General features: G+C 40.9%; 1 protein-coding gene across 3 annotated transcripts in view; it reads left to right on the top strand.

The window, feature by feature from the left end:
- The first annotated feature begins 285 nt into the window (after positions 1-285).
- KIAA1549 (KIAA1549 ortholog) overlaps positions 286-21,397 on the top strand; it is a 152,468-nt gene continuing 131,356 nt past the window's right edge. For 2 of the 3 annotated variants that reach the window (XM_071727743.1, XM_071727752.1), the window contains exon 1: positions 286-988. In XM_071727743.1, the coding sequence (XP_071583844.1) occupies positions 868-988 (121 nt within the window). In that variant the 5' untranslated portion in view covers positions 286-867. The remainder of the gene's footprint in view (positions 989-21,397) is intronic. The other variant, XM_071727735.1, reaches the window with a different exon arrangement.

Genomic DNA, 21,397 nt, shown 5'->3' with positions numbered 1-21,397 from the left:
GCACGGGCACGCGCCGGGTTAGGGGCGAGAACGCGGCGAGGCGGGGGCGCGCACGGCCCGGGCGGGGGCGGGGCCCCTGACGGTACCGCCCCGCCCCTTCACCCTGCACACACACACACACCCCACACACCCCCTCCCTTCCTTCCCCGGGGGAGCGGAGCGGGGCGGGGTCCCGGGTTCCTCCTTCCCTCCTCCTCCTCCTTCTACTTCTCCTTCGCCTCCTCCCGCACACTGGGGGAGGGGGCGGAGCAGGCGCGCCCCCGCGCAGACGCGGACGGCGGGGCGCGCGCAGGTGGCGGGCGGGCGGGCGGACGGCCCCGCTGCGCTCGCCGCCCCGGGCCGGCCTCGGCTGAGCTTAGCGCGTCGCCAGAGGGGAGGGTGGAAGGGAGGAAGGAAGGAAGGAAAGGAAGGAGGGAGCGAGAGAGAGCGCCAGGCAGCCGGGTCGGTGCTGACTGTCGCCTCCCACGTGAAAGGGCCGTAGGCGCCCGGACGAGCGCCGCGGCCGGCCGAGGAGCGTCGTTGTCCCGCAGCGCGGGGGCTTCCCCCTCCGCTTCCCCGCCCCCGGGGCCGAGCTAAGCCGCTCGCGGGCCCTGCGGAGCGCCGCTGCCCCGCTCCTGCCCCGCCGCTTCTGCGAGGCGCCTGGCGCCGCCGCGCTGCCCCCGTGAATACTCCTCACGGGGTGGGCGTGGAGAGGAGGGGAGGCTGCGGCGGCTTCCCTCCCCCCCTCCGTCCCCCCACCCCCTCCCAACGGGGTGTCCCAGCCCCGCCGTCGGTAGATGCGCCCGGGAGGAGCCACCGAGCCCGCCCAGCCCTTTCAACCCGCGATGACTTGACGCCGGGCCGCGGCGTGCCGTGCCGTGCCGTGCCATGGAGGGGTTGACACGCTTCGTGGTAGCCTCGGCGGCCGCGGCGCGCTGGCGGCCGGCGCTGCCCGCCCTGCTGCCGCTGCTGCTCGCTGTGCCGGCGCTGCGGGGCTCGCCCGCCGCAGGTAAGGGAACAAAGGGGACCCGCGGGGCCGTCCGGGCCGCGGCAGGTGTGTCGGGCCGGGGAGTGAGGAGGGTGTGGGGGTTCAGCCGCGGCTACCGAGAGCAGCCCTCCCCGCTCGCCGGTGTCCGTTAGCGGGCGCGTCCGGAGGGAGACGGCGCCGGTAACAATGCAGCGGCGGGGGCGGGGGCCGGGCGGGGGCCGCTGCCGCTGCGCCGGGCGCTGGTGGGGAGCTCCGCCACCAAACGAGCGCATTGTTCGCAGCCGGAGCCCGGCCGCGGGGCCGGGGGGGCTGGGGCGGTGGGGAGGTTGGGATCCCATCCGTGAAGTGGAAGAGAGAAGCGGTGTGGGGAAGGGGGTGTTAGGAGGCAGCTCTGTCCCAGACCTCTCAGGGGGATCGGTGATGTCGGGCGTGTGGGTTGTCCTCGGCGAGCACAGTCGTGGTCCCGGCGCCCGCTTCTCTCTGCCCCCTCCACCCATCGCCACTCGCCTGTGGCTCTCGGAGTGCCCGGGGCGTTTGGGGGTACCGGGTGTCAGACGGTGGTGGAACCTGCGGGGCAGCCTGGTTCTCGTTCGCCTGTCAAGTTAAGAAGCATCAGAGACCTTCGGCAGGCGAAATGTTACAGTCCAAGCACAGCCGTGGCATGACTTGTGTTTGGAGAGCACTGTTCGGGCTCCAGAGGGTGGTGTATTCAGTAGATACTTCAAAATAGTCAGGAATTAAGTGACCTCTTTTTTTTTCTTTTTTTTTTTTTTTTTTCCCTTATTCTCTGGTGGCTCGAGATATCAAAATTAGTCGGTAGTTAAGCAGACAGTTTAATCACAAAGACGATTCTGCTCCCATAGCACTTTCTCAGTTCATCTTTGGTACTTAAAATGAACAACTAACATTTCATAGGAAAAGACAATTTTGCTGTGACTATTGGTTTTCTTTTTGGTAAGTAACAGGTATAAAGTAATACATTTTTATCAACATCAGTAAATTGATGATAAGCGGTAAGAACCTACATTAACACATTTCATGAGGCCGACCAAATAGCATTGGCTCTTTTATTTAAACATGAGAAACATGATAATTATTGTTGTGTGCTTAAGGAGCCTTAGTGCTATAAAACATGCTTATCTTTTTAACAGTACTTTATTTCCACCTCGGAAAGTAGTTTGTGTTTTGCTGATGACTGGTTAGCTTATCAGGGAAATGATGCTCTGCTCCAGCTCCCTTTGTAGGCAACAACAGATACTCTCTTTCCAGCCTATGTGAAAGTTGATACAATCTAGTAAGCCTCAGATACTATTTTTTAATAAATTGAACAGGCTTTGCATGCAGGTTGGAAGAAGCAAAGCAAAAGGTTTGTAAGTTGGAGATTTCCTTGGGGTTTTTTGTGCCTTTGAAGTTAATAATAGAATGGTTGGGTTTCCTTTTCTGGATTTTCCCAGTAAGTCAGTGAAGGCTTTTGTTTAATTATTTGTCTAATACTTAGTTGTTAATTGATTAAACATTGTGGATTTCTCTACAGTTTTGTGCTATTGCTGAGCATTCTTGTATAACTTCAACATAGCAGTAAAAATATTATGTAAGTAAGCCAGTGTTTGGGCTACTTGGAGGAGCACTCAGAGGCAACAGATCTCTGCCAAAATGATGCCTTGCTGCTCAGTGTAGGGCAGGAGCCTTCAAGTGGTTTTGATTTGCGAGTCCTGTGTCTGCTGTGCATGTGGATCGTGTGCAATGAAGTTTTGGCATATCAAGGGCAAATTACTTTTCTGAGGATGCTTTTCATAAACATTTTAGAAATGGTCCATTGATTGCAGAGATCAGAGAAGAGTAGTATTTTGTTCCTTTTTGGTTAAGGTGAAATGCTGTGTTAAAAATCATGAGAGGAGTCTGCTTTCCCTGTCTGCGGCCCATAATGTTAAAGTTAGGATGTGGCCTTTATGCTCATCTTTTCTTTAGTCTTGAAATATTTGGTGGTTGATGGACAGTGTGAAAAGGAAGAGATGTGTTCTGGTCATATGCAGTAGGCTTAGACAACATTCACTTAATTGCTCAACAGATTTACAGCTTCTTGAGTATTTCTCTTGGGTGCTGGTCATCTGCTTTTCAGTGCCATTTGGTCTTTACCAGTTTGGGAACAAGAAGAGCAAACTAAACTCCTGCAGCTTTGAGTTTTGCAGGAGATGCATATAGTAAGGGTGGAATGGCTGTTCAAGCCACTTCCTTGCAGTTGAAATAACAAAGTGAACGTCGTCAGTACTTAAGAAAATTAAGTAGTAAATCAGCTAGGGTTTTGGAATGCTTGATCCAGCTCCCACCGAAGTCACATGTCACTGAATCAGGGCTTCAGCTTGCACGATTAAGCAGATGCTGAACCCTTAGTGTGTGGATAGGCTGCTAGCATGCTAAAGGTAGGTGTGCATCTGAGTACCTCTGTGAAGCAGGGCTATGGCTCTGTGACTGTCATACTGCTCAGCCCAGACTGTGGCTGTGCTTTTGTTCTGTTGCACAATCTGCAACTCCTGTGCTGGCAATCTAGAGGATTTATCTTGTCTTGCTGCACTGTTTTCATGAGAGGAGGGAGAGAGAGGAGAGAGCTATGTGCTGGACTTGGAAAAGTCTGCAGTGAGATTCCTCAGAGACTCAAGGACCAAAGACAAGTTGTGGAGGTCAGGCAAGGAATCAGATGTAGCAGTCTTATGGGACAGTTGCAGGAAATTGTTTATTCAACTTAATTGCATGAGTGTGTTGCAGACACTTGAGTTGGCATCATGTCTCTTGTGGCCAGTTCAGCTTGTCAAGTTTGCTTCCAGTTCATTTGCACAGAATGCCCATATGGCTGGAGGATTCTCTTTAAGAGTGCTTTCTATGTGGTGCTTGCTTTATTTATGTTAGCCAAGTGTCTACAAGCTACACTTGTAGCCTTGCCAGAGGAAATGTGTGTTTTGTTTGCATGTTCTTTCAAGAAGTTAGAATGCTAAACAAGCCAATGGACATTGCAGCTTTTTGTTCAGTTATGTCTGCTTTGTGAATGACAGTTGTTTTCTGTGAAGCAAGGTCTTAAATTTCTCAGGCAGGGCTTGGACTTGAAATGTAGCATGCCTTTAACAAAGTCTGCTCTACCAGCTTTGACCTACCTTGAGTAATAGATTTCGGGCACTGGACGCCTTAAAGAGCAGTGATTCTTGCTGCAGCATGAATCTTTTCTAAGAGGTAAGCTTCTTGGGAAGCTGATGGTTGTGGTAAGTGGCAGGTTCTGACAACCCAGCTCTTATTTCTCAATTCAGAATGCTTGTCTGTGTGTGGGAAGTTGCTTGGGAGAAAAGCGAAGCAGAATAGGTTTCTTAATAATACAGCCTCACTTCAGTTGTGGGAGACATGGCTTTCCTTCATTTGGAAGTAAATCTGTTTATGGATGATGTCCTAAACTACCAGTGAGACTCCAGCCTTGCCCGTTGTGGCATACAGAATGAATAACACTGATTGTGTAAGAGTTATTGTGGATGATGTCCTAAACTACCAGTCTGTCTCCAGCCTGGCCCATTGTGGCAAACAGTATGAATAACACTAATTGCATAAGAGTTATTAAATAGAGTGTGTTATGGGAGCTTGTGTATGAGTAAAAAGCCATAAGAATATAGCACAAGTTGTCTTTTAAATTTTGTCTTAGAACCCCATAGTTAGGTCAAACAGTATCATTAAATGAACAATGAAGACTTAATTTCTTTTTTAGCTCATATGTAAGAATCATATTTTCAGAGTCCTTGTCAGTATGGCCAGTGTTGGGCTCTGGAGCTGCGTGATACGGTGTCCTTTTTACCTCTTTAAAAGTCATATTTCCGTGCTTTTCTTTAGGGGTTGCTAAACACACATGAGTTTAGTAACAAATCTGATTGACACTCCCTGTATGTGCTGCGTTTTAAGGTGTTGATGTTATGGCGCCAGCTGTTTTGGAAGACTAAGGGGAAAACCTATCATAAAAGTGGATTAGTGGTGTCTTCTTCCTAATGCATAAGATAGGTAAAAGATACAACTGACCAGTCATGTCACTGATTGTATCAGTGTAATTAATTGCATGTAATAATGACAGAATAAATACTGCAAAATGATAGGCTGGACTGGCTGTGGTAGCTGTTACTAAAGCTGTAAGGTGTTGTAATATGCTTGTAAGAAATACGACTGCTTTGCAGCAAAGTTGAGAACAGACTTAACTATTTCAATTGAAATTTTATAAACTGTGCATTTTGCTATGGGCTGAAGCAATTTTTTTCATGCAAAACGTCAGATGAAAGAGCTCAGCTACTTCTGATGTTGAGGCAAGAAAAAAAACAATGTTTTCTGCTTTGAGTTCTGCCAGCTTCTTTTCTGAACAACTTCAATACCCTTATACTTTGGAACATGCAGTTAAACTTTGGCAGATTGTGTCTGCTCTGAAGGGGATGTTTTCTCTGCTGCTGCTTTCAAAGTGATTTTTTCCAAAAGCTTGTGACAACCAAGTTTAGGCACACATGGCTGTAATCAAGATGATGCATTTTGTTGTCTGTTAAAACTTAGATACATCCTACTCTTATGGCACCTCACCTACCTATTAATACTGACCAGGGTGTATAAATGCCACCTGGGTAAAAGTACTACACGTATTTCCTATAGCCCAAAATAATAAGTGAAAAATTGGACTTCCCTGTAAAAACCTATCTAAACTGCTCCCAAAGTGGGACTGGACTGAGCTTTAGAACTGAGAACTGGCACCTGCTTGTCTTGTGTTTAAGGACATGTAGTGGAGTGCTTTATTTTATTTTGGGGAACATGGGCATCTACCTTGTGGTGCTGTTTGGTTGTGTTAGGCCCAAGAGGGAAACAGAAGGCTTTTAGAAAGAGCCAGAGTGTGACTCAGGTTTAGTTAAGCAGCAGGAGTAAGAGAAGGCTCTATGGATCTTTTCTGGCCACTGTTCCATTCATTTAAGAGATGTGTGCAGAAACCTGGAAATAGTAGGAGGAGAGGATGCACACAAATTGCAAGAGGGAACTGTGAGATAAAAGGAACTGAAACTGGTAGGACTCGAAGGCTGGGAGGCAAGGCATCAATCAGGTCGTGAGTGGGAAACAGATCTGTGAATGAGGGAAACTGCAGTGCGGAAATTAATCCTGCAAGAAATAAGCAGTTGAAGCCTGATAGGAGGATAAGAACACCAGGAAACACAGATGGACTCGATTTAAAAAAGGAAAATAAACCTTTTAAAATAGTGTTGAAAGAAAGAGTCAGAAGTAGGGGAGATAAGGGACTAGGGCGAGACTGGAAGAGATGCGGCTGAAAGCATCAGTGTTGGAATTTAGGAGGAGGGAAGCGTGTGCCTGCTGCTCTGGGACACTTTCTCCAGAACTTGGCACAGAACCCAGAGCTTCAGTGTTGGCCCTTTTCTCCTCTCAGCCGGGAGCATGATAATCTGTTGCTACTCCTTGAACATTTTGTGAGCGTGCATGTTTCAGCCTTTTGACAGAAGCGTTGTTCAAAGTTTGCTTTAAAAACTGGAAGATTTCCTTCACAGAAGTTCTAGCAGCACATGAAGACTGCAAAGGCAAAAATTAGCAAGTTGGAAATAATGACATTACAATAACCCTCACAATTTAAAACTACTTCTGTGCCTGTAAGGTACAGTATAGCTATAATAATGTGATCAAAAAGTGAATATACATATAGCTATTCATGATTACGGAGGCACCTGCCCATAAGTATCTGTTACCTAGACATACTCACATGCCTATAGGACCCTTGTGGCATTCAGTATATAAAACTGATCCTGCTTTGGGGAGAAATGGGTGTTGGTTAGCAAATTAAGAGGCTATCTGTAGGACTCTTGCTTTTTCTTTAGCAGCAGTTCAAAGGTGTGAAATGACTGAGGCAGGGCACAGGGAAGTTTGAGCAAAAGTCAATTGTCAAAAGACAATTGAATTGAATTAGTGTTGAAGAGTTTCAGTGGTGTGAGCAAGTTGCTTAAACCAAACATCCCACAGGTGGTCACTAGCTGTGTGTTCCTCATTTACTGGACATGAGACGTTTGGGATCTGTATTGCAAAAATGCTGAGTGCTTGCAGCTGCTGAAGAAGTCAAGGGTAGATGTTGTGTCTGTGATTCTAAGTACTCATCAGTGTTTCAAATTAAGCACTCTGAATTTGACCTTGTTTCTTAGTTTCACCATTTGTAAAATGTATTTTCTTATAAATTACATCAGGAAGACAAAGATTTTTGTCTTAAGAGGAATAAAGATCCAGTGAATGAGGAACCAGTCTACTGGGCTTGAGTCCATAGATGTCTAAGGACTAAACTGCTTGTAAGCAAATAGGAAGTGATAAGTGGTGATATAACAGTATGCATTTATCATATTAAGACATTTTTTTGTTTCAACCTACAATCCCCTGCCTTCTTGTTCTTCATGCACAAACTGTTTTCTAATCCTTTGAGTCCGAGTCCATTCTCCTGTCTGATTCACAGATGCTTCTCTTCTATAAATTAATTCCCTGTATAGAATTCTTAGTTAGCTTTAGCTGCATGGTCTTGTGGTTTGAAATAGAGGTAAGAGGCTAAAATTCACCAGCAAGTAAAAGGAGGAGGTAGGAGGAATGCTGGAAACATAGTAAAAGAGAGGTCTGAAAATCCTGGTGCTTTTTTATTAAGGAAAGTGCATCATGGTGTCATACTGAAGGGGCTGAAAACCCATGCACCTGTAATGTGGGAGAGCAGGCAATGGAACTGTGCTGTTTGAAGGGATGTGGTGCTTATCATGGATCACAAACAGAACGTGACTCAACAGAATGGTGCTGGATCTCACAAACAGATGGGTTATGGTCTTTGGCATATCCTGTGCAATTATTTGTTGGTTCTCTTCCCCAGCAGAAGAGTTCCAGTACAAAATCCTATCCCTTGAGGTAGAGATGGGCTACTGGAGAGAGTTTTGATCATGGGAGTATTTAGCTTACTTAATCGAGGACAAAAAAACCCCCAAGAGGTGGACAGGACTTTGTTCAGACATAGAAGATGAATAAAAAAAAAAGTGCAATAACTATTCTATGAACAGTTGCTTATGTTGAGTAAGAAAAGAAGTGAAAGACTTGAAATGTGAACAAGACATAGGTTTTCTAACAGTGGAGATAATGAAACCCTGAAATGCATGGTTTGGGGGAATAATGACATCTGTCACTGTGGTTTTAAGAACAATTTGTATAATGATCTAACGAAAATGGATTGTAACAGTGATTCCACAGTGGTGTAGAAGGATGGAGTAAATGACCTCCTGAAATATTTTACTGTTCTGCTTTTGTGAGATTCTACAAATAGTGTCATTTATGTGCAAACCTGCAACACTGGGGTCTTATGTTTAGTACTGAAAACTTTGGCATGCTGTGAAGAAACAGTCTGTAGTTGTGTAGCTAAATACTGTGTCATAATGTTTATGAAGAGAAAAGCTGAATTAGGATTTCATAGTTGCCTTAGCAATGGCACTTCCTAACTTTTGAATGATTGATTTTAAGATGACCAGTTTCTTAAAGTTTTAAGGAATTTTGTAATCCTTGCTATAGTGAGTTTGCCCTTAGTAATAACAAGCAGGAGGAACACTCTGCAAGTTCAGTTTCTGAAGCATTTTATAATACTTCAGTAGATTTTCACTGAGGACAGGCAAATAGTGTTGATGTTGCTCTGCATGTCTTTATTCATCAATTGAATTATTAGTATTTGTGTATCTAGCTGGTCAGATGGAAGGAGAGGCATTATTAGTGCTCAGAACAGTATATTAATATTTCTGTGGAATGTACAGCTGGGGAAGCTGGGATCTTGTTCATCTTGGAACATACTTTACTGTTTACCATTGTCCTTAGTGAATGGAGAGATGGTGGAAGGAAGAGGTCCTAAACAATGCAAGATAATTGGGAAACTGAGTGAATAGATAGGACTTGGACCAAATCTTTCAGTTGCCTGTGTTTTATGTACTACCTCCTGGTGCAGCACATGGCTGGTGTCTGGGATGAAGGGAGAAAGCAAAGCTGGTGACTGGCAAGTGGCAGAGTTTCCTGACCTGAGTGGCAGCTGATGGGAGGGCAGCCTGGGTGTTGTGGCCAGAGCTGTTTGCTGGCTGACCCTCTGCTCAGGTGTGTGCAGTGCTTGTCAGCTCTGCAGTGTGTGTGTCCTGACAAAGCTTTTCTGGAGAGTTAAGAGAACAGGGAGCTGTCTTCATGCCCTTTATCTGAAATCAGTTGGTATGGCAGGATGAGCAAGGGAGGGGGGTTAAGAACATTGGTCAGGAGGATACTGAAATAAGGAACAACATGGATAACACCAGGGGCTAGGTCTACTGTGGGAGTAGGTGAAACTGGGAATATAGATTAGGGTATTGATGGTGGAAGGCTTAGCTGAGAACTGCTGTGATAAGAAGAGGGCTGCTTGATACTGGTGTGTGGGAAGTTTTCATCACTCCCCTGAGTATTTTACTTAAGTGTCCTGTTTTGGAGGTTGCCCAAGAGCTATATAGGAAAAACTGAGGCACTAGAACAGGGCATTTTCTGAAGGGGTAGCTAGGCTCAGTTTTAGCAGAAAACTCTCAGCTACCTGGCAAGATATATTTAACAATATATGTTTTATATATCAGATATTTCTCCCTCTCTACTCTTCTGTCTTGAGATCCTATCTGGAGTACTGTGCCCGGTTCTGGAGCCCTAAAAGCAGGAAGGACATTGATGTGAGTCCAGAGGAGGGCCATAAAGATAATGAGAGGGCTGGAGCACCTCTGCTGTGAAGACAAGATGAGAGAGTTGGAGATGGTCAGCCTGGAGAAAAGAAGGCTCCAGGGACACCTTATAGTGGCCTTCCAGTACCTGAAGAGGATACAGGAATACTGGGGAGGGGCTTTTTAGAAGGACATGTGGTAGTTTCAAACTGAAAGAAGGTAGATTTAGATGAGACATTAGAAAGAAATTCATTACTGTGAGGGTGGTGAGAGACTGGAACAGGTTGCCCAGAGAAGCTGTGGATGCTCCATCTCTGGGAGCATTCAAGGCCAGGTTGGATGGGGCCTTGAGCAACCTGGTCTGGTGGGAGGTGTCCCTGCCCATGGCAGGGGGGTTGGAACTAGATGAGCTTTAAGTTTCCTTCCAACCCAGACCATTTTATGATTCTGTAAACTGGAAATGCACCTGAAGATAAATGGTCACATAGGACTGATAGACAATACAGGTAAGGATGCTTTTTCCTAAGTAGTATTGATACAGTTTACAGATTTTTTTCTTTATTCACAGCATTTTGGACATATAAAACGACTGCTATTGAGTGTTTTTATAATGAATGAGAAAATTGAACTGGTATTATTTCTTGCATGAGAAGGGTCTCCTTTTGTTTGCTCCCCAGCCAATAGTGTGTGGAACTAATTTGTGGTTACTCTTTAAGTAAAATTTCTTTCCTCTTTTAAAGTAATTTTTTTGGTATTGCCGGTGCAGGGACAGTTTATTCTCCTTGTAATTGAGGGTGAACTTGATCAGATGTTGGGCCTCTCACCTTTTCCTGTGACCCATGTTTCTGTTGCAAATGAATCCCGCCACATGCATGCAGATTGCAATGAGCAGTGCTTAGCCACAAATTCACAGTGATTTAGTTCAACCTTATTCAGAGATAGAGCTCCAAGCATTTCTGTAGCAAACTCCTCTGACCTGATGGCTCATTTCTTTTTTAATAGATGGAAGACTGTTGTTTAACTACACTGGCTTCTGACTAGGTAGCTTCTCTAGTGGTTGTCTGTATTTAAAACTGGAGCTAGTGCTGAACTAGGACTCAGTTGTGTGATATATTGGGATAGAAATTGCATGTCACAGAACAAAATCCTGATCTAGAGCAGGAGTCTGGTTTAAAGATGTTTTCAATTAGAAGCTGACAGTGACCTTACTTCCTGTCCTCATGCTGAAAGATGAAACAGATTTGGGCTTCCAGCCATTGACATTCAATTTTTAGAAGATGTAATTTGTTCCACTCTGAAAGAACAACAACAAAAAAAAGTTTTCCCTTTGTCTTCCCAGGGTGCATGTGCTTTTTATGGTAACATGGCTAGAAAAAAAAAAATAAGTAAATGCTTATCAACGTGATAATCAAGGTTTTGTCAAGAAATACCCAGTATTAAGACAAGCAAGGAAGTTCCAAGGAGATGAATTTTGTTAGTCTGTTTGCTTTTTCTTCTGTGAGTAATTAGTTTGTTGCTTCTACCAGAACAAGGTTCTTAAAGCTGTAAAAATTGTCAGCAGGATTAGCATAGCTGAGAAATGTGAAATGGATGTAAATCCATTTTGCTGCTTTTAAATTGACTGGATTCCAAGCAGACAGTGTCACTTGAAAGTATAATCTTAAAATCCTGGGAGCATTAGGAATTTAGAAACAAAACGGAACATAGTTTCTGTACTGGAGTATTAATTCTTATGATTCTTTAGCATTTATTGTTGCTATTTACTTTGTATGAAGTTTGTTAAGCACTGAGATCAGGTGAAGATAGTTCTAGAAATCTTAATGTTAAAGGTTCTTTAAGATTTACTAAAACAACACCCAGATTAGTTGTTCTTATGTGTTTCTTGAATGATCAAGAAACATGAATCAATAAAACATGGTACTGATGTATGAGATTGCACTGTCAGTTTGGAATGGTTGTATTTTTTTATTTAGAAGTATATATCCCTGAAGTGTACACTTGAAGAACAGAGTCACACTTTGTTGTATCATGTATTCAGTACAAATATCTGTGTTATTATGTATGATACCTAAGAAATATTCTGCAGTACTTTCCCTGATTTCAAAATAGTATTAACCTTGGATGTAATATCTACAAGTTGTTCTCTGTGAATAGGATCTTAGACATTTTCAGGAGCAGAAAAATATGTAAATGTTTTATCTTCCGAATTCAGGTGCAAGACCTAATATGTTTTATGAAGACAGGTATTTTCATTTGAGTGAATGCTGCAAGCTCCTCCTTCCATTTTCTCACATCAGAAGTTATATTTCTAATGAATTAGTGCACTTTGGTTTTATGAGGACATAATTTGAGATTGGTTGCTTTTACTTTTGAGAGTTGGAAAAAAAATCAGGTTTTTGCCAGTAGAACGGATTAAAATGATAACTGTTGGAATTTCTTTGCGTGTTTAAGATCAGTTCTTGTGGATTGAATTATTTAGAGAGTGACAGGTGAAAAGCACAGGTGCATGTTAAATATAGTTTATCAAAGGCAATGAAAGCAACTACCCAAAGCAGCAGGTGTTTATGTGGAACATGCATACAAGCTCGGGCATGTAGTACTGGTTTGTGCCCATCATGGATTAGTTTGTGTTTTGGTTGATTTTCTTTTTTTCCTTTAGGTCATGAGGGACAACTTTAAATTAGATTTAAATTAGATATTTTTACTTTTATTATCTTGATTGAAGAATTTAGGAAGGGTTGAAGACTGTCTGCAGATTTGGCTCTATGAACTCTCCCAAACTTTAACTGGGACCTCAGTCTCAAGTTGAGTTTCTGTTGTGCCCACCTGAGCAGCTACATCATGCAGTAATCTGATACCAGTTGACTCTCCTAATTCTACAATTCCTTCATTAAGCGTTTCTTTCATCTCAATGTAAAGGAGCTTGAACTGTCAGCAGGAAAAAAGTAAAATAGGGAGCTAGAGAAAGTTTACAAGATGGGAAACCCAAATGATCAAAGCTCTCATTAGACTTGTTTTCTCTAAAGCAAACCAGCAGTATTTTTATTGTGCTAACTTTTGCACAGTTTATTGTGGCTGGAAACTTTGGAAGGTAAATAAACTTGCTGATGCTTCTTGAATTTGTTTCTGCATTGTAAGAGAAATTGCATTACTGTATCCTTTCTAATTCCTGGGCCTAGGTTCCTTGCTGCTTCAGACATGTTGAAGGTAAAGCTGTTGTGTATCTTCAGGTCTAAAGAATTTCGAGCTTTTAAATTGTAGCTCTGTTATCTCAAGCTAGATGGTAAATATCCAATTAGGAGTTCTGCTTGAAATATACATATAAAAATAATAGATTTTTTTTTTTCTCATTTGCTTTTGTGAAAATATCTTAGACAAGTAAATCGAAGCCGATGGGATATGTTATTAACAAAGAGTATCTTGTATGTCTCAAACTGTTCATAATCTTGGGGAACAGGTTGTTTTTCTCATGGTGCAGGATTTTTTTTTTTTTTTTTTGTATTTGAATTTGAAAAGAACATTGTAGGTGTTAAGGTTTTTTTATGAAGTACTTGTGTTCGTGCATAAATTGTTGGGTAGCTGTGTAATTGAGTTAGAGCACCATGACTTGTGATGATGTGGTCTCTGTCAGTCATATCAATACCTTGTTTACCATCCAAAAAATCTTGCAAACCTCCTTTATAGTGGTCTCTATTGGTGTTTATGGAAACTAAAACTTCTAAATAAAAATAGTGCATTGGTAAGAGAGCTGTTAATGAAGCAATCAATTTCCATTTTATACAGATAATCTCACCAAATTTTCCTCTGTGTTTATACACCAGAGCAGGTATTATGTACATTGAATCAGAACACAACAATAATAGAATCAAAGCTAGTCTTTTGAGTTCAGCCTTGTTTTATAAATCAACATTTTATGTTGTTTTTCTGGAATGTTCAATTGTTATAATATGTATCTGGTCAAATATGGATGAAGATCTTTGACTTCACAAACATGGTAACATAGTTTCTTTTATGTATGTTATATCATGTAAACTTCAAATCTCTTTCTTTTTCCCCTCTTCAAGTAAAAATCCTTTTGTGATACTTTGTTAACAAATACATTAACAATCCCTTCTATGCTTTCCCCAGTGTTCCTCTTACTTGCTCTCATATATTCAATCTGCTTTGCTATGGAGCTGTCTTGGAGTGAAAATTGCAGGGAGTTCCATCTCACCTTCTACCGAAAACCAGAAAAAAAGACACGATTCCAGCTTTTGTTGGTTTTTCACAATGTGTACTTCTTCCAACCTCTTAAGGAGGAGAGTGGAACTTGTTAGGCATGGGTGGGGTTTTTTTCTTGTTGGGGAAGGGAAGACTTGGAAGAAGGGGAGGAGGGAGAAAGCAGGAGTGCAGTCTCTTGCCAGATGTGAATGATTTTCCCTCTTACGAAGCTGTGGCTCTGTGTTATTCTGTGCAGGGGAAAATCCGATTTAAAATGGTTCTGTTACTTCTCTCTTAGCTTGTCACTTAAGCTTTTTGGATAGTTGTTGTGTGGGCCGTATTTTAAAACAGCATTTTTTTATTGGGTCATTTTTTACTGGTTTTGTTTTGTGTTTTCTCCTTTAAGTGGGCTAGTTCTTGAAACTAACTTGGAGCACATTCATGAAAACAATTGGGTTGGCACCTCTGGAGTGCGGAAATGAGTATCTGGGGACATAAGGGAGCGGCAGGAACCTTTCAAAACACAGCTGCCACTGACAGAATGGCACCACAGCTCAATTTTACTCTGAAATTAATTTGTTAAGGAGCAGCTGGATTAGAACTTGCTTGATCTTAAGTAGTCTGTGTTATTGAGAAACCTTCATTTTAACAGTAACGTTTCGTTTGATTATTTACTAGTAATTTTTGTATGTTTGGTGCTCTTTCTGAAAGTTTTGGCTTCGGAAAGGAAAGTGGATTTTTCGTATTTTTAAGTAGTTCAGCTCAGAGGACACAGTAAACTTGTTCTTTAAGGAAATATTACATATGAAGGATTGAATTAAAAAAATAAATAGTAAAAGAAGCTGCCTTTGTCCCTACTCATATTATACTTTGTACAGAAACTTTAAATTCCATAATTTGGATAAAGAATCTTCACTTTTATAACTGACAGGTTTAGAAAACCAGTGTTCTTGCTAATGGTAGGTAGGGCCTTAGATCCTCCCTTACAGTTGCTGCCTTCTGCATCTCTTCAACCATTGCTGTAGCATCAAAATGATTTACTGTGCACTTCCCACCTGAGCGCTTCAGTTCCTTTTTTCACACTGTTTCAGCATACGCTCTCCCTGCGTAGCCTCACAGGTCCCAAGCTTTGCCAGCACCTCAGCTTCCCTCCATCTGCCTGCTTCCCCCCCAGGCCCTGCTTCCCCCCCAGGCCCTGCTTCCCCCCCAGGCCCTGCTTCCCCCCCAGGCCCTGCTTCCCCCCCAGGCCCTGCTCCCTCCTGCCCCTGCTTGTTGCTTTGCTGGGGCACTGGCTAAACCTGTGTTGCTCTTCCATTTTTTGCCTCTCTTCTCTTTCTGCACACTATATCACATAGAAAGCCACCTTGCAGTTACACCTATAGCGTGGTGCAGATCAGGCCCCTGCTATAAATTCATCCCAGTCCAGCAACCCACACTTGTCTATAGGGCAGCAAATGCATCCCTGGCGTTCCAAGGTGAATCCACAAACACAGGTTTAGAGATCTCGGAGGTCTTAACTCAGCAAGTTAGGCTGTCCAGAACTATGTGAGGAAGAGCAAGAAAATTTTGTGAGTTAAATTTGGGTGGCCCAATTTGAAATGGTAAATGTCTAACACCTGACTGAAATCAGGTTATAAAGTATCTATGCTAGACCATGCTGTCTGCCTACTGAAGAGTTGCTGCTTCACATGTTTTCTGCACCATCCAAGAGAGAACAAAATTCCAGTTAGTGGGCTTCAGCATTAAGTAGGGAGTAGAAATGTTTGTGTTCCTGCCTGATTCAACATTACTGTGTGAAAGACAGGATTTGAAAACTTTGTCAGCACTGGAGGCAAAATATTTTGTAGTGAGTGAGCTCATCAATTCCAGATTTTTACTAAGTTCTTTATGAGTGCAAACCTGCTGGCTGCTGCTGCTGTTGTCAGCTTTCCTGTGAGCAGAAAAGTTAAATTAATGGTGCGGGGCCTGTTGTTTGGCTTTCCAGAGGGTAGCAGGGACATTTACAAGCAGCATGGTAGCATGACAATTCTCAACCCCATCTTAGGGATGGGTGCTAGGCAGAGGCAAACTAAACCATTTTACAGTAGAAAATACAAAAGTCTTTCTAAATCTTGTGGTATATGGAGGGTTAGGAGCAGAAAAGAATACTGAAGTGTTTTGGAGAAAAATGTAAACCAGCATGTTTCGTATTAAGGAGTATGTGGGCATGTTTTCGTTTTTTTTGGGTTTTTTTTTTGTCTTGATGGTCTTTTTAAACCCAAATGATACTGAAATAAGTATTTTTTTGTCTATTGGCTTAATGATGGGACAGTTCCTTGGGGAGACGAAGCCTCATCAGGGAGAAACTAATAAAAGTGAGTCATTCAAGACTGTGCACATTATAGGTCACTTTAGAGAGGCTGTGTTTTTCCAGTCTTGTATGGAGCTGGAAGTGTCACCCTTGTGGTTTCTTTAATTATGAGTGAAGTATCACATGGATATGAAGCATTAAAAATTCTAAAGGATCTCTGGGACTGAATTTAAAAAAAAAAAAGTCAGTATTGAAGTTCTCAGTGGTACTTAAAATGAAGGATGACTTTTTCTTCAGGATAGGCTTTAATTGAAAAACAGGCTTCCTGATATGTCCCTTCGTAATGCTGTAAAAGCTTTAGACCTTTTGCTGTTTTGCACAGTTAGCTTCAGTAATAAAATTCTGCACTGTGACTAAGAATTAATGAAGGAAAATTTTCCAGAAATAAGTATTTCAGCATAGAATCTTATTCATGTTTCACTGTACAGTGATAATTTTCATGGGTTCTATTCAGTAAATATTTGAAGGTCAATATTAGGTGTATTTTTCTATATATTCTGTCTAGCAGTATAATGATCTTTGGGATACTTAGAGAAATATGAAGATATCTCATGGTGCTGGCTGTTACAGACTTATGCTCTTATTAGGACTGGTATATGTAAATCAGTTTGGGCACTGACAAGTTCTCAGTTTACTTCTCCCTCCCCCCCCCCCCCCCTTGCAGAGTAACAGGGGGAAAAAACCCACCAAAACCCAGCAGGCTCAAGAGCTCCACACAGATATGAACTTGTTGATGTTTTAAAGAAAACTGCAAGTGTTGGAAATGCCTGGGTTCTTTAGATTTTCTTGCAAAATTGTATTTTGGTTTTAGATGTTACTGGCACCTCCTCTACAGCACACATACTTTTTTTTTTTTTCCTTTGTCCCTTTCATCCCCTGCATTTACCTATATCTTTGTTGCAGGAATACTGGTATATGACTTGGATCTGAGGAAGACTCTGTGACTCTGAAACTGGTGCAATCTTCATGTGGTGAAGGGCTGAAGGGCTTTTTTATCAGTCCTACAGAGTGGGCATGAAACTAAAGATGCTTTGAAATTTCCCAGATGTTTAATAGGAAAATGTATCAATAATGTGTCCTTTAATATATAGGTTTTTCTTTCTAGAGCAAACTGGTGTCAAGTGTACAGGTGCTGATCTTTCAGGTAAAGAAACATCATTCTTATGTCAAGAGCAACACCTTATGGCACCTGTGAGACCAGATGTTGACATATTAAAAGCCTTTGGTAAACAATGACTACTATTAGAGGCTTAATGTCTTGAGGGTGTAACTTTTTCTTGGATAAATGCAAAAGTCTGTTTATTTTACTTTGTGTAAAGATTTAGGAGGTCCCTAATAACAGAGGAAAGGAGGGGTTTTTGTCTTTTTTTTTCGTTTGGTTGTGGGTTTTTTTGTTTTGTTTTTGCTTGGTTTTGTTTTTGTTTTTTTCCCTTTAAATCTTTATTTAAGTGGTTTTTATTCCTCAGTAGCAGAAATCAATAGAACAAAATGGTAGTCAGGGGAGCAAAGGAATCCTGTGCAGGTCTCTGGTATGTTGGTATTATCCAATTTCATATTTGCCATGAGAAACAGATGTTACACATCAAATTAAAGATATGACAAACACTGGACTTTTGATGTTGAAAAACATTAGCTGAGTGCTGTTCTTCTTCAGCTGTGGGGAGAGGAGCAATTAGATTTTAGGAGTAAATCAGAGGAGCAAATCAGATTTTAGGTTATAATACCTTTCACACTTCCATTAAACTTTTTTAAATCATCTTTATGAACCAACGATTTATTATTAAGAGTATAATCTCTCATTTTATGACTTTGGGAGGACATATTATTGCGGTTCCAGCAGATATTACATATGTATTTTTCTTCTAGGTCAGTCCGTGGCTAGCATCTTATGGGCAGTGTTCTGTGCAGTCATATGTCCTTTTATCAGTATTATTGCAGTTCTGTTATGAACTTTTGCTAATTATCACACAATGGAAAACATGAGAGGGATGTTGCTGGTTTAAGGGTGCATTAGGTGTGTCCAAAATGTTGCTTTTTCTGGAGATTCGAAAGAGATGTGAAGTGACTTTCTGGAGTATGGGAATTGGGAGTAAGGCACCCTTTGGCAGCTGAGTCCTTAAAAATCTACTCTACAAAGGTACCTATTGTGATTAGGTATTAACTTGAGATTTAAAAACTAATTAAACCCATTTGTTTATAGATGCCATGGAACAGACACTAACACAGTGTAACAGGCTGTGTTCAATAAAATTTTTGTAGAAAGCTTTTTTTTTCTTCTTCTTTTTTGTGTTTATGTACTAATAACATGTAGATGCTAAGCTGATTTGGCTAGAGTTAAGCAGTAAAGGCCATATTGATACAATCCAATATAAAAACCTCTGAAAAACAGTGATCTGGGGCAGAAAGGAAATGTATCAGGTTTGGTAGGCTGTTGTAGAGGAGCTTTCTGTGCAGTGGTGTGGCTGGGAATATTCTTTAAACATATGAATGGAAACTGGGGGAAGTTTTCTTACCCTTGTATGTGGCTCTTGTGTTGGAGCTAGTGGCAAACATTCCGGAAAGACATTGGCTCATGAGGTTCTGGAAAGGATGTTTGCAGGTGAAAATATCAAAAAGAGGAGTTAGTTAACATGTTTTAGAAACAGGAGAGATGAGACTTGATTTCTGTGTTGTGGAAAATACAAATTCTGTAGTTGAAGGGCCCTTTGGACCAGATAGGAAAGATTCTTAGTAAGGTAAAAACTTAAAAACATTATAATAGGGGTTACTTATAAAGTTTGTTATGATAAGGAATAATTAACCAAAAAGCAGCTTACTTTACTGGAAACTCTAAAAAGCAGGAGTTAATTTAGGCACAATTTGTGAACTGAATTAGGCCAGAGGTGGGGCTGGAAGATCATGTTATTACTCTCCTTATAAACTTTTGGCTCTGTGCTGCAGAGGAGTGACGTTATCAAGTGTAATAATTTATTTTTGCTCTAATCACCTTCTTTGGAAGTAAATGACAAAGCCAGTCTGATAGATTAAACTTTGACTGATATACCATTTTCACAGTGGAATTCTGGAACATGCAGTATTATGAAGGGAGACAGGGGCACAATGTGGGATGCTGGTGGTGCTGTGGCAGTCTCGTCAGTGGGAAGCTGGAGGTGAGCTCAGCTAAGGCACTGCCTCCCAGGCTGACTTTTCTTCCTTTTTTCTAGCAAGTGCTGGAGTGGAGTAGAGGTGTGGCACAGCCTGTTGTGTATCTGTAGCAGGAAGAGTTCTGTGGGTGTAGAAGCAGATGATTGTGTTTGGATAATATTCTGAATTCCCATGGAGAGGCAAGAAGAAAGAAAGGAAGGGGAAGAAGTCTCAGAGTCATCTTTTCCACCAAATGTTGTTCCTCAGAGATGCGTGCCACCAGAAGTGGGAGGTAACTCTAGAAATAAAACTAGAAGAGGACCAGAGAACAAGCTGTAGACACGTCATTCTTCCCTATTGACCCCATTACACCAAAGGTTTAATTTGCCCATTATATTGTGAGTAGTATTTTTAATTTATTTATTTTATTTTTTTTGTCTGTGATCCATGCTGAGGTTCAAGTGGTGCTGGCCAATATTACTTGTAGTAGGGCTCCCCTCAAATGTATTTTGCACACTGGCAACTGTAGTGTATATAAGTGTGTATATAGTGTATATATGAGTGAAGAAGCTGCAGCGAGTTAAAATGACCCTTGTGTAGCAATGGAAACTTTTAAAGTAAATAATTAAATGCAGTACTGTGAAACTGATATCTGTGGTGACCAACGTCAATCATTTTAATGGTTCTCTCACACTTCCTTGCCGTTTGCCATTTACCTGGAATATTTGTTATTTGAAACTGTGATGGAAAAAAGGAGCACAGAGAGGGAGAGCAATATTTCAGTAGTAGTTTGTGTGGCTTTTGGCTGTAACATTTCAGGCCTCTGCTGAATGAGGTGCTGGCACAGGGTGTTGTCTGTGTCACTCTGAGGAGAGATCCTGTTGATCTTGTACTTGCTGTGGTGAAGCAGACACCATCGGAACCGCACCCTTCGGGCCAAAACCAATTACTGTTTGTTAGCTGAACTTGTTTGTGTTTATTTGGTTCACTTTGCTGCTGAATTTCTACCACATTGGGAAATCCTTACTGAATTTCTTGCTCTACAAGTTACATGAAGCTGTGCTATGGCTGTGTTTGAATTTGTGGACTCCTAGTAGCTTGTAAAACTTGATGGTGATCGGTTTTTCCCTTCTTGGTTTCCTGTAATGAATACTTTAGAAATACTCTGTGGTCTTCCCAGGAAACTGGAAAGTGGAGGTTGAAAAATCTTCCTGAAGGTTCCTGAATCCAAGTTTACACCAGGTTTCAAGCTTAGTGCAGTGGTTGACCAAGAAAAACAATGGGTGAAGAGGAGACCAGCTGAATGGAAATGAAGCAACTTTAAACATGGCTTTTCCTTAGAGAAATGAATGTGGCTTAAGAAGTCAGACTTATTTGTGGTGCATTTTATTTTATATTTTATATTATTTTATATTATTTTATATTATTTTATATTATTTTATATTATTTTATATTATTTTATATTATTTTATATTATTTTATACTTTATTTTATATTATTTTATACTATTTTATACTTTATTTTATACTTTATTTTATACTTTATTTTATACTTTATTTTATACTTTATTTTATACTTTATTTTATACTTTATTTTATACTTTATTTTATATTTTATTTTATACTTTATAGTTTTTAGTTTTTAGTTTTTAGTTTTTAGTTTTTAGTTTTTAGTTTTTAGTTTTTAGTTTTTAGTTTTTAGTTTTTAGTTTTTAGTTTTTAGTTTTTAGTTTTTAGTTTTTAGTTTTTAGTTTTTAGTTTTTAGTTTTTAGTTTTTAGTTTTTAGTTTTTAGTTTTTAGTTTTTAGTTTTTAGTTTTTAGTTTTTAGTTTTATTTTTTTATTTTTTGTTTTTTGTTTTTTGTTTTTTGTTTTTTGTTGTTTTTTATTATTTTTTATTATTTTTTATTATTTTTTATTATTTTTTATTATTTTTTATTATTTTTTATTATTTTTATTATTTTTTATTATTTTTTATTATTTTTATTTTTTTATTATTTTTATTATTTTTTATTATTTTTATTATTTTTTATT

Source organism: Heliangelus exortis, chromosome 1 (assembly GCF_036169615.1).
Source record: "Heliangelus exortis chromosome 1, bHelExo1.hap1, whole genome shotgun sequence".
NCBI lineage: Eukaryota > Metazoa > Chordata > Aves > Apodiformes > Trochilidae > Heliangelus > Heliangelus exortis.
This window is presented reverse-complemented; position numbering and strand designations above follow the sequence as displayed.